The sequence below is a fragment of the Hoplias malabaricus genome, chromosome 2 (genome assembly GCF_029633855.1).
Source record: "Hoplias malabaricus isolate fHopMal1 chromosome 2, fHopMal1.hap1, whole genome shotgun sequence".
In the NCBI taxonomy this organism is placed as follows: domain Eukaryota; kingdom Metazoa; phylum Chordata; class Actinopteri; order Characiformes; family Erythrinidae; genus Hoplias; species Hoplias malabaricus.
In genome coordinates, this window is record NC_089801.1 from 37,607,416 (window position 1) to 37,621,112 (window position 13,697).

The 13,697-nt window shown below is 38.8% G+C and overlaps 2 protein-coding genes across 4 annotated transcripts in view; one reads left to right on the top strand and one right to left on the bottom strand.

The window, feature by feature from the left end:
- myo1ca (myosin Ic, paralog a) overlaps positions 1-2,814 on the top strand; it is a 30,341-nt gene extending 27,527 nt beyond the window's left edge. For all 3 annotated transcript variants that reach the window (XM_066657969.1, XM_066657953.1, XM_066657960.1), the window contains 2 exons: positions 766-865; positions 1,192-2,814. In XM_066657969.1, coding sequence (XP_066514066.1) covers positions 766-865; positions 1,192-1,221 — 130 coding nt within the window. In that variant the 3' untranslated portion in view covers positions 1,222-2,814. The remainder of the gene's footprint in view (positions 1-765; positions 866-1,191) is intronic.
- Positions 2,815-5,294: 2,480 nt separating this feature from the next.
- Positions 5,295-8,031, bottom strand: LOC136676553 (uncharacterized). Its single transcript, XM_066653653.1, has 4 exons — positions 7,927-8,031; positions 7,656-7,757; positions 6,997-7,206; positions 5,295-5,765 (listed from the first exon to the last, which is right to left on the bottom strand). The coding sequence occupies exons 1-4, from the start codon at positions 8,029-8,031 to the stop codon at positions 5,295-5,297; spliced, it is 888 nt and encodes a 295-aa protein (XP_066509750.1).
- Between the last annotated feature and the right edge of the window lie 5,666 nt (positions 8,032-13,697).

Consider the following 13,697-nt stretch of genomic DNA (forward strand, 5'->3'; position numbering starts at 1 on the left):
AACCCATATTTCACTCATAATACATAGTGGAACATGCTATTACAACCATAAAGTGTAACTTTGGTGGTAATCTAGCTCTTATGACCACAGCAACTGACAGAAAAGCACTTATTACCAGAATCAATGTCCAACGCTAATCTGGCTAAAGTTAGTAGACATTAGCACTCACCCTTGTACATCTGTACCTCTCAAATACCTGATTATAACATTGTCCTCAACAAAGTTTGGGTTCCAAATAATACTAGGACAGCAAGCTACAAAAAAGCACTTATTACCAGAATCAATGTCTAACGTGAAAAAAGTGCACTATAAATTTAGCAGCCACAAACCCTGGCTCACTGCACAGTAACTCTCAAAAACATGAATATAGAGGCTCTATTCTTCTTATTACAGCTCTGTGGGACATCACAACTACATAGTATTCATTTAAAGTGGAGCCACATTTTAAAGTTGGGTTAGGGTTAGGGTAAGTTAACGGAAGTCTGTGTTATGTCCCCACAGTTCACAGATATGTGTAATTTTCTTAAAAAGAGGGTTATGCTTTGCATTATTTATAAACATCATAATAAATGTGCAAAATCTGTCACACAACTGTGCTTTGTAGTGTGCTGTAGCCACATGCTAACAGGCTACCTAAAATACCCCGTTATAGTGTACAGTATGATGTCTTGTATTATTACAGCACTAATTAAACCCTATCTCCTTCCCTCTTTCTTTTGTTTGTCTTCCTATCTCTCTCTCTCTGTCTCTTTTACACCGACACAGTATTAAGTTCGCGATAGCGAGGGGTAAAGAGGGGGTGATTGACTTCACTTATGGGGCAGAGCTACGAGTGGTCAAGACTAAAAACGGACACTTGACTGTGGTAAGATTTGTTCATTAACACCCATCACATACAAAACACATATCACACACAGACTGGGGCTCATGATATGAACAGAATACCAGTGACTGTATCATTACATATCGACTTTATTAATAATATAATTAAAAACACTCCAATAAATCATTAATGTACTAACTTCAGCTCCCAAACACAAATAAAAACAGACAGCAGTGATGTGTAAATCAACTTTAATTAAAAAATAAATTGAGACAGCGCAATTTAGAGTAGGAAAATAGTAAAATAATTATAACATCATTTTAAACTTATGCATGAATAATCCTATTATTCATTATTCATTTTTACAGACTGCGCCGCAAAACGTCAGCAGCATATGATCATAAGTCGACCTTTCACAGCTCACCATGAAGAAGAGCTTCTTTGCTGTGGACCAGTTCTTTTGTTGAAGAATAATCTGCTTTAGCCAATCACCTCACCAAAGCCACATGTGTGTTTTTGTTATTCTGCAGCTCATTTATAAACCAAAACCACTGTATAGACTACTGTTGAACTGAAGTGACAATTATGTTTGTTTTTAACAGTTCAAAATACACCATAAACACAGTTTTGGTTCACTTTTACATATAAGACATTTAGTGAAACTAATGAAATGGATACACATTATAATTATTGTTTAATCTGGTTTTACATGCTGTTATTTAATGCAGCTTATTAATCAATAGACTTGCTATACCTTACAAATATATGCATAGCTATATATGTTCATGTACACAAATTTGTGTGTACATACACATATTTCTTTTAATTGTACATAACTCTCTCTCACACACACACATATAAAACAAACAACAAAAAAACTGATTTTCCTAGTTTCATAGCTTCACTAAAATGAATCCTGTCATTTATAAGCAGAACTGTAAGCTGAATGATTTAAATGAACCTCTGCAAAAAATCCCACTTTTCCCGTATATATTTTGTCATCATGTTTCTAAAATGCCCCTATTGTTCTCTGTACTGGGGCTAGGCCCAAAGTTGTCATCTTTGATAAAAGATTTAGTCAAATATTTTCCTGGAAAATATTAAACACCGTAAACATTCCAGCTTTCATTCTATCTCTCTGGACGCAATTAAGCACTCTTGTTATATCTCATTGTCTGAGATATCAGTTTTCAAGTGTGGTGTTTGTCTTTTGACATGTTTCAACATATTTGACCATCCCCCAGTTTCCTGCTGCGGCTGAACACTGAGGGCAGTTCTGCACTATGGCTGCAATCTGAAGAATGAAATACTTCAATCAGACTATTCACAACTGGGCTTTTGGTTTAAATAGGTAAAAGCACTGAGTCTTTTGCGGACGATGTAATCAAAGGCTCCTTATTTAACAAGTGAGTTGAAGGAAAGAGTCACATAGACTGGCAGTAAAAATGGCATGGTCAACTTAAACCATGTACAAGGTAATATACGTGCATAAAGACTCTAAGATATAGAGTAAATGGTAAATAACCATGCATGATATGCTGATTAAGTGATTTATAAAACATTTCGCAAGAGCCTTCCTGATGTACTAATGAATCATATTCATTTTGTTGAGCTGCCACAAAAGTACCACAGGCAAAAGAAACCTGTAGTTAAAATGACCACCAAAAATTTACATTATTCACAAGGAGTTTCATTTTCACTAACTTAAATACATGAACCATGAACAAATGTGTAAAAAATAAATTAGGCTTTCACTATACACAAGATCACCTAGAAACAGCAATCGTTTTATCACTGATTGTTAACTAGGCCTTTAACACTCTTAGGGCCTTTGTTAGAAACTTCCAGAATCTGCACATAAGCACTGTAAAGCTGGTTAACAATATTTATGGTTAACAGTCATTAAACAGGGTTTCCTAGAGTTAGTTGCTAACTAGAAACCCATCAAGCAGCTACAGGGAAACTGAGCAGAAACTCTGAAATCCCTGGTGTACTCCAAAATTGCAGAAACTTCTAAAAGCCCTGATCAGTGTTTGAGCATGCTCTGGGTCCTTGTAATTGGGACAGTGTTTTTTTTTTTCAGGGTTTCTGATATATTAGTAAAAAAATAATAATAATAATCATAATTCGTGTTTTCCTTTTCTTTGAAAGTGTTTTTTGATTGATAAGAGACAAAGTTATGAAACACAATCAGAACAAGGCACAAGAAAGAGTCCTGTTGGAATTATGAAGAAAAATAAAGTAATATAAGCGGAATGCGAAATGCTAATAATAACACACTAGAATAGTCAGTGATAGCTAAATTGACCAGCTAGATGATACATTGTGTTTATGATCAAAACTCTCTCTCTCTCTCTCTCTCTCTCTTTCATTCTCTCTCTCACTCAATCACTCACACAAACACAAAGGACTAAATGCTCAATATTTTTTATTTGTTTTGTGTTTTTTGGGCATAGATTAACAGTAAAAAAAAATAAATAATACATAAAAACTGATTTAAGTTTACAAATGACAAAACTTGGCAATTAATAATAAATAATAAATTAACATAAACATTCAAACAACAGAAACTAGTCTTGTGCAATATTTATAGTCATAATAAATAACAAATAAATAGAATAAATACAATCAGTTGGCTGGAAAGTACAGAAAATGGGAGGGGAAGTAGAATGTTGTGTCTTCTGTTAGTCCTGCTCTATGATTTGATTCTCATAGCATGGAGGAAGTGGTGGTTTGTTTGGGAAATACCGCTGTGGTAGAAGATTTTACTCCTGTGAGAGATAACTCACCGAAAACAAAACCATTCTGTATTGCTTTCTGTTTATAAATATGTTCTATTTATAGTGGTCAACTGGTGACTGATGCCCATAATTAACCCCTGGTTTTCCATGCCAAGATTATGTCTAAGACTAGTCTCAGCCACAGACGCTCTGCCCAAAAGTTGACGGAGAGTCCGATACTTTCAGTGCACTAATGTGGTCTCGCTGTCACGATTCTGCTAGTTGCATTCTTACTGGCTCTCTGTACATCCACGTACACGTACTTCCGTGTATGGTTTTGTACTGGTACTGGTCCGACATAAATCACCTCCTACATGTTTCGCCAAAATAGCAGACTTGTGATGGGTCCTTTTGCCTGTCAGTTAAATTTCTTTTCTTGTAGTACTACTCGATTCTTTGGTCACATTAAATGGCGAAAGGCCCCAGACTCTCCCTAGAGACATGAGACTAATCTAAGCCTACGTAAGTAACGGTTCGGAATGGTGATAAACTATTAACAGTGCACTTTAGTCCAGAACTAAGCATAATCAGAGCACCTGTGTGTACTAGGATTTAATAAATATAATGAAAATGCATCTTCTATAGTTAAATTAAGGTGTGGAAACTTCAACAGTTTGGTTTATCAACATGGATTCGGCTTGGACTTTCAGTTTAGTAGACCTCTATATTTAAACAATTGTCTAGTTCAAGGTTAGGCACGGTCCAATTAAACTGATTCTTGGGTCAAACCCGTGTAAAATCCTCCTTTCTTATTTGAAATCACAGGTTGGAAGAACAGAACACAACATTTACTTGGTGCAATTTCTCATTTCACAGTATTTTGGTACAGCTTCACTAAAAAAATCCCTTGTGACATTTTGGACCTGCGCAAGAGCAGAACCCGGACAGAGCAAATCCCTCTATGGAACTAGAGTTAGAACTACAGGAGGGCCCAAGGGTGCGTTCAGATGTGATGTTTGTGTGCATATGAGGGACATTTCCCTCATCTTTCTCAGAAATGGCTAGTGTGTGAGATGTGGGTCACATGTTCTGCACAAAGTCAGTCATCTGAACCCACAGTGTCCAGCACACGTGTCACAGAAAAAAAAAAACACATTTTCTCTGTGGTCCTTAATACATTTCAAAACATTAGGCTCTTAAATTGAATGGATGCATTTGTCAAATTTGAAATTTAATTAAATGCATTTGACCCCCTTTCCTTGAGTGTCTGTTTACTGTTTAATTTCACTGCAAATGTAGGCCAATGCAGAGTTGGGAGTCAGGCCCAAGGTCTTTTATTGGTGTAGTGAGAAACTGAAGCCTCATCTACACCAACTAAAGAAGAACGCACCTTTGATTTGCTCCCTGCTCTGTCGGGACGCAGGCCGTACCTGCCTCATTTCTTTCATTAGTAAGTATTCAAGCTCAAAATGTGTTACATACAACACAAAGAACATATTATCCTTGAAGGATAGAAAATACCAACGTCCTGTAATGGACAATTAAAGTGGAGGGCAAATGCCAACATTAAATAATTAAGAATCAAAGACTAATGGTATAAAAAAATAGATTGTCTTCCAAGTAATCACAAATAAATAATACTGATAAATACTGTTGAGGTATGTGTGTGTGTGTGTGTGTGTGTGTGTGTGTGTGTGTGTGAGAGAGTGTGTGTGTGTTGCATTGAAAGATGAACAGTTGTTTGCATGTGTTTAATATTTGGCTTTTAGGAGTGAGAAATCACGTGCTAGTCGGCTCAAGTAGCGCTCGAGATCCCTGAGGATAACATAACCCTCCAGACGAGACACCCACCTCGAAGGACTGGATGCTGCAGTGGTCAGCTTGGACTCCACAGTGGACACGGAGGTCTGAGTGACCGCTTCGCTGCTAGAAGCCTCTTCTGTACTTGTCACAGACGTTTTATCCATGTCCCATGGAGTTGAGGTGAGAATGAGGCTCAGAGTGGAGTGAGCCCCAGGAACGCTGGGAATGGACCTAGAGGTAGAGGTGCTAATCTGAGAGGTTTGGAAAGAGGTAGCTTCCTGTTCTGATGGTTCCTCTGAGTTCTGAGGGGCCTGAACAGTTGGTGTGGCCTGGGTTGGGCTGGAGAAGGCACTGGTGGGTGTGGGGGTGGATGTGTAGTCTGTAGTGCTGCTCATCTCTGAAGTCTTCATTCTCGACATCTGTGGGAGGTGAGGGAGATAAAGGAGGATGTCACTTTGGCTTTTCCATTCACAAGCATTCGTGTGGGGTTCCACAGATTGGTGGATGAAACCACATGTGAAACTTCACAATGCTTTTGGCCAGAATTTCTCAACCCTGTCCTTTCAGCTCAGGTTTCACACAGAATAATAATAATTAAACCTATGTTTACACCTGGGAAACCCAAACTTTAGCATGTGTCTGTAACTCTGTCTTTTATATCAGACTTGCACCAAGGTCTTGGCTTTAAAAATGTTTTGCCTGTAACCTGTACCATGTTTTTAGTGTACTTAATGACTTAGTTTAATATCTGTGGTTGGTAGAAAATCTAATGAGCTCACAGGTTTTTCATCAAAACACGACATGGATCAAACCCCACAGTGTTCTCTCCCCTGTCTAAATAGCCCTGTTTCAGCGCCTGTTCCTTTAAATGATAAGGAGCTGCTTGCTGTTCACCACAAACGCTCAGGTACAGCAGTCAGGAGCGAGGAGCAGAGGCGTTCGCTCAGTTTGCTTTCTTCTCCCTTTTTACTCAGTGCTCCAATTTCTCGATGCTCGTTGTGTCTGTTTTGCTCGCTTGTTTTAGCCCATGTTTTCTGACAGGGTGGTCTTGTATTACTGTGTGTGTGTGTTGGTGGGCTCGAGATCCCAAGGTTAATGTGCAAAGGCATTGAATACTACAGGGCCATTGCACTGGACAATTTAGAGTTCTTCTCACTCCAAAACAAAAGGCCAAAGGCCCTTGACTATTAGCCATTACTTCAACTTGTTGGTCTTCTAACTGACTCTTGACTCTGTCTAAAGTGCAAACAGGGTTCGCTCAGAAACCACTAGTCATTTAGGGAACAGCAACTGGGGCAAAAATCACACTGTATCCACCATGACCATGTTGTTGAAGGCATTGCCAACATAAAGATTTTGTTTGTGGGAAAGTCTTTTAAATACTTTGACTAAGAAAAGAAAGTCCTGGTGTGAACAGCCCTGAAACTTCCCATGGACTTTTGGCACATGCCCCATCAAGAGCTGAGCTCTCCCCTGTTTTGCAACTTGAGCTCCAATGTGAGGTTTAGTCATCTTCAGTCTACTGACAGATACAGGGCCCTCTACATGTGTTTTACTTTCAGGCATGTCTAAAAACTAGATGGGCTTTCTGAGGTTTAAATTCTGTTTGTGTGTGTGTGTGTGTGTACATATGTATACGTGTTTCTGTACCTGTGTGTTGACTTGTTTCAAGAGGTCACGCAGATCCAGCTGAATTCCCTTCATGCTTTGAGTCAAGGTGAGCTGTGGCCTTCCTCTTTTGTCTCTCCTTTGCATGGCTCTCACTCCATCGCCCTCCTGCTCCAGCTTCTTACGGAGACCCTCCAGGTGAGTCGAGAAAATGTACAGGTCATGAGAGGCCAGGGACAGTCTCTCAGTGTCCTACACAAACATACACACACAGGGTCATGTTTAAATTCTTACAGAGAACAATCTTTCAGTTACAATCATTTATACACAGGGTATTGTGCAAAATCTTAGGCACCTGAGAAAATGAGATTTAAAAATCTGAGCAGTTTTAGAATAATTAGAATAAACCAATCCCATAATTACAGTGTGATAGTGTGTGTGTGAATGCGTTGGTTTAAACCTTTCCACATCTCTCCTCGACAGTCCAGTATTTTTTGAGGTTATCATCCAATACTTAGTTAAGAAATACTTTCTATCTATCAAGTGTGCTTTTGATTAAAAAAAAAATAATCCTTGTACTTTAAAAAAAATAGTCCTAGGTGCCTGTGACCTTTGCACCATGTAAAGTATAAACAAACTCACTCAGAATTGAATTGTTCATAACACAAGTGTTATGTATTTGTTGGCAGACAAGTACACACCTGCATCTGGATCCAGGTATGGTACTTCAAGGTGACTGAAGGGAGTGTCTTGAGAACAAGACGTCTCATCTCAAACAGACTGTCCCCCAACTGCTGTTCTTTCTGTCCACAAAAAAGTCACAAATTTAAGAACACATGACAACACTGAGGTAAGTTCTCTCTGTCCCTCTGTCTTTCTGTCACATTCTCTGTCTCTCTCTGTGTCTTTCTTTCTCTCTCTCTCTCTCTCTCTCTCTCTCTCTCTCTCTCTCTCTCATATACTAGCACTCACATATTGTGCGAAGAGCTGTTGCACACGTGCACGAGTGGTCCTCGTGAGTCTCAGCGAGTTGGAGAAGCTTGAGTGTGGCCAGAGTGCGAAGCAGCACCCGCACATCAGCGCGAGAGAGACCCACCACAACAACCTGGAGCAGGACATCTGGAAAAAAAGTCCACCTAATGTAAGTAATTTGGCTTTGACAAGCTACATTATTTATTATTTGAATATTAAGCAATCATGAAAAGTTATCTGGATATAAATAATATCTAATATTAAATTATATAATTAAAAACAAATCAAATTTTATTTGGTGCCATTTAAAAAAAAAAAATACAAGGTAATAATAATAATAATAATACATTTAAAATGTATTAGAAGTTAAAAGTCACATTGTAAGTGGAGTAATTGCTGTAGTAATGACTCCAGCTTCTAACACTTGTCAGTCTTTATCAGCCTAACTGTCATTCTATCTCTATCAATCTGTCATTCTATCTCTATCAGTCTAACTCTGTCATTCTATCTCTATCAGTCTAACTCTGTCATTCTATCTCTATCAGTCTAACTATTAGTCTAAAACTGTCTCTGCTGTGTCCACAGAACTGTGCTGAGATGCTCAGGTCAGACTCACCGTGTTCAGAGTGGATGGATGGATTGACAGATGGATGGACGGATGGTGGGACAGTTCTCTCTGTTTCACTGTAAGAGCGAGTGTGTGGAGTGTGTGTGGAATGTCTGACTTTATATCTAATCAGGGGCTTCCCTTTTTTGTTCTCTGATGCAACATAGTTTCTGTCCTTGTGCATAAGAATGAGCCATGGCAAAATGTTTAATTAAATAATACACATATGTATTAATTTACACTGTGTGAAATTCAGCATTTCTCCAGTGGTTCAAAATAGCTTAGAATAAAAGCATTTGACCAGTCAATGTTCTCATTTTACAGATGTGGATGTGATATTGTTAAAAATGTAGAGAATTTATTTCTTTTATCAAAACATTGAAAGAAAAATTAAGGAAAAAAAAAAGTATTTTTGTGATTTAAATTCTTTATATTTTAGTCAAAAATAATTATACCGACTTATACCAATGTGCATAATTTCACATTTCTGTGTGCATATTTTTAGATCATTTTATGTGCACAAATTTGTACATTTAAAATAATGTTTTAAATAAACAGGATTTAGTACTAAAAATAAAACAACAAAACACAAATATCTGTATAACAAGAACAGCAGAAACATGATCAGTAAATAAATATTTTAATTAATACTAATAAAGCATGCCAGCAAAGTTTCAGTTCTGTTTCTTTAATAATTCTTGAGTAAAAACCACTTTTTCCTTATTTCCCTTCTTTCTCTCATTTTTCCAAAACGCTTGGAAAATGATTTATGTGTCGTCATATGGGGGATCCCACTACGTCACTTGAAGGAAACTGCACAAAGTACTCTCTTTCTCGCTATTACACACACTCTCTCTCTCTCTCTTACTCTCTCTCTCTGTCACTCATACTCTACACTAGAAAAAGAAAATGAAACACACAAATTAATGAACAGATAAATAAATAAATTAATTAATTAAAATAATTTAACACCATTCCAGCTGATTTGGGCATCTGTTAGCTAACATCGAAGCTGGTACATCAAGTTTTCTTCTCCAAGTATGTTGAATCATTCTCGAGTTTAAAAAGATTTACATATTTTTCTAAATTTGTATTTTCTCTCCCATTATTTTTAAGCAGAAACATCAGGAGAGTACTTCAAGTCCCTCTGAAAGAAGCCTAGGTTTCTATGAAGGAGCCTTTGCACTGGAGAATCTAACATTACTCTGCAGATTGTTAGCACTTCTGATTGGGGGATCTAATGGCTACAAATTGCACTGATACATTTTGGTAAAAATAGAAAATTTGGGGGAAACAAAGAAAAATATAGTAGAAAAATATGATTGACAGGTATATGTTCTAACTGTGGGTGGCACAGTGGTGCAGTCACACAGCTCCAGGGACCTGGAGGTTGTGGGTTTGAGTCCCGCTCCGGGTCACTGTCTGTGAGGAGTGTGGTGCGTTCTCCCTGTGTCCGCCTGGGTTTCCTCCGGGTGACTGTCTGTGAGGAGTGTGGTGTGTTCTCCCTGTGTCCGCCTGGGTTTCCTCCGGGTGACTGTCTGTGAGGAGTGTGGTGTGTTCTCCCTGTGTCTGCGTGGGTTTCCTCCGGGTGACTGTCTGTGAGGAGTGTGGTGTGTTCTCCCTGTGTCTGCGTGGGTTTCCTCCGGGTGACTGTCTGTGAGGAGTGTGGTGTGTTCTCTCTGTGTCTGCGTGGGTTTCCTCCGGGTGACTGTCTGTGAGGAGTGTGGTGTGTTCTCCCTGTGTCTGCGTGAGTTTCCTCCGGGTGACTGTCTGTGAGGAGTGTGGTGTGTTCTCCCTGTGTCTGCGTGGGTTTCCTCTGGGTGACTGTCTGTGAGGAGTGTGGTGTGTTCTCCCTGTGTCTGCGTGGGTTTCCTCCGGGTGACTGTCTGTGAGGAGTGTGGTGTGTTCTCCCTGTGTCTGCGTGGGTTTCCTCCGGGTGACTGTCTGTGAGGAGTGTGGTGTGTTCTCCCTGTGTCTGCGTGGGTTTCCTCCGGGTGCTCCACTGTCCTCTCATGGTCCAAAAACACACGTTGGTAGGTGGATTGTTGACTCAAAAGTGTCTGTAGGTGTGAGTAAATGTGTGTTTGTGTGTGTCGCCCTGTGAAGGACTGGCGCCCCCTCCAGGGAACACGCCTTTTGCCTAATAATTCCTGGTAGGCTCCGGACCCACTGCGACCCTCAACTAGATAAGCCGTTACAGATAATGAATGAATGTTCTAATTGTCTCTCTTGAACTTTGAACTTTTTAAAAACATTTAATTTACATTTTTAAAAAATGTCTCTGCTGTTATGTCACTGAATGCTGTTCGAGAGATTTTGAGGATGGTGCTGATGTGTCCTTTGCATCTTCAGTTACCCATAATTAATTTACTGTCTACATGCTTTTTAATTCATCCAATCTCCATGAAACATTTTGTCTAGTGACAAAGTGCCTGCCGAGGTTCCTCAACGTGAATTTTTCAGGCTGCCGTAAATGCATCTTCTGTCTTACATTTCCCATAATCCATCAGTATATTCAGCAGCACAGTTCATAGCATTATAGACTTAGCAGCGATGAGGTGAACCTAGATAAGTCACATTTATCTTGACTAGGGCTTTCAGGTAATTAAAAAATAATCCCAAACTTTGCTGTGATTTGTGCTTATTATATTAAAAGTCAAATAAATTTTGGTGCATTGTTTAATTAGACTGTACATGAAAAAGCTCTGACATAGAGATAAAAAGAGATGAGGAGGGAGGGGTGTGTTAGTGTTGGTTATGAGATTTAATTCACATTTCAATATTAATATATACAGTGGAGAAAATAATTATTTGATCCTTTGTTGATTTTGTACAGTTACACCCTTACAAAGACATGAACAGTCTATCATTTTTATGGTAGGGTGTAGATTTGCTTTTGATATTGGCTATGACCCCCCCCCCCCTTTTCTGCAGATCTAGGTTGATAAGAAATTATTTTGGAGTGGATCCAATTATCGGTGGGGAAAATTCAGTAATCGCTGGATATTGGTGGAGATGCGTCACTTTCATCCATGCTAATTCTATACCATTGGTAGGTTTATTTTAACATAGACAGAATATCAACAAAAAATCCAAACATTAAAATTAAACAGAAGTCATTAAGACTTAACTTGTCATTAAAGACTAAATGTCATTAAGAAATGTTATTATATTAAATTAAAATCTTTTTCCTTTAACTTCCATTTTAGAAATGAAGAGGTTTTTGGGCTTTGCCATTTCAGAGATGTTTTTGGGGGTTTCTTGGATGACCATGAAGTTGAACTCCTCATCATTTGATGCACTATTTCTTCTTTTTCTCCAGTGGTTTCTCATTTGCTGTGTTCAAGACCCTGGTACTGATAAAAATTTTCACCATCATCAATCATGAACAGGTCCACATTCCTGGAAAGAGGAAAGTAAATTATCATAATGACTGACAGCGATGCATAAATGAGGAATGGTCCTTAGAAAACAAAACAAAAAGCAAGTATTGAGGGAAAGTAGAAAGTAGAAAGAGGGAGGAAATTTGGACACTTAACTGGCCAAGATGGGACTGTCCGAAGAGAATTCAGGAATTTGTTGCATGACACTGACTCTGAGTACTGTAAATTGTTGCTGAAAACACATTTATTTATATGAATTTTAAAGATGTTTGTTTTGTTACGCGGACACGTGGAGAACACACCAACTCCTCAGAGACAGTCTGCCAGAGTGGGAATCGAACCCACTAGTATTCTTTATTTTTAAAGCATAATATATTATTCTCCCTAAAATGTATTTCGTTATTATTTCTTGCAGGGAACAACTGTGGTGTAGTCACCGTCCACTGCTCCAGGGGTCCTGCTGTTGCGGGTTCAGTCCTCACCTTGGGCCACAGTCTATGAGGAGTGTAGTGTGTTCTCCCTGTGTGTGTGTGTGTGTGTGTGTGTGCATGGGCTTTCTCTGGGTGCTCTGGTTTCCTCTCACAATCCAAATGAACATGCTGGGTGAGTGTGTGATGCTCTGGGGTAGACTGTACCCAGTCAATCCAGGGAGGCACTGCACCCACAGTGACCATGATACTGAAGAAAAGGGTACAAAATGGATGGATGAACAAATTACCTTGCAATACTTGATTTTTCAGGAACAGTAAAAGTGCATTTATCAAATACTCTGTTGTTGTGGACACAAATATTTTCTTTCTCTGAATACACCTGAAAAGTGAAGGACAAAGAAGAAAGACGAAGGCCTTTATAAGTCAGGAATGGTAGTGTAAAGGAAGAGACAGAAATGAGCTGTGTTTCTTAGGACTCAGGAGCAGTGCATGAAGAGGACTTGGGCTTGTGGACGTATCTTAAGCAGAAGGAAGTGAGAGATTTCTGGTCCCAGAGAAGGTTTAATCTGACCTGCCTTGGGAAGTGAGAAATCTCCAGTTAAAGTAAACCAACAAGATAAGACTCAGGTTGCCAGTCATTTCTAGAGTAAACCATTTAACACAGTGTTTATTATTACTCTTCAGGGCAGTTGTAGTATAAATGAGTTTACAAGAAATGGATTCCAAAGTCTGACAAAGTATTGTAGTACAAGCCACTAAAACACTGAGGTTCTAGGGTGTCCCATTTTTAATCCCGATTACAAGAAATTACCTTTAAATAATACAGATTATGAGTAATTAAAACATGAATATGAACACTGTGTTTATGTTTTTATATCTGAACTTGCTGAGATGCTTTCTGCTGTGTTCTGAACTAAGCTACTGTAGACTCCCAAATGATCTTCTTTAAAAACACCATCCTGCGGCATTTAAGGTGGAATACTAAAAGGGTGTAGATACAGAATACCAAGAATAAGCAATTACCCCAGGAAGCTAACACTATGTTTTCATGCATAACTTCATCATTAGGTAAGTACTATCATTAGTGTGGCAGAAGTAAAAAGACAATGTAAATCATGGTTAGTAAACAACATGCCTCCAAAAATGGTAACGTCACATGTGAAGGCAACAAAATGCTTAAATTTTAATGCAAATTAACGTAAAGAAATATTCCTAGGCTCTGGGTTGGTAAGCTAGCCCTTCCGCTCGTCTTATTACAAGTGCTATGTGAGCTAGTGTGGACATACATTGGCTTGCATGGCAGATTTTGGCCATTAGTGATCTCCTCCAAGTGTTTTGAACAGTGGCGAT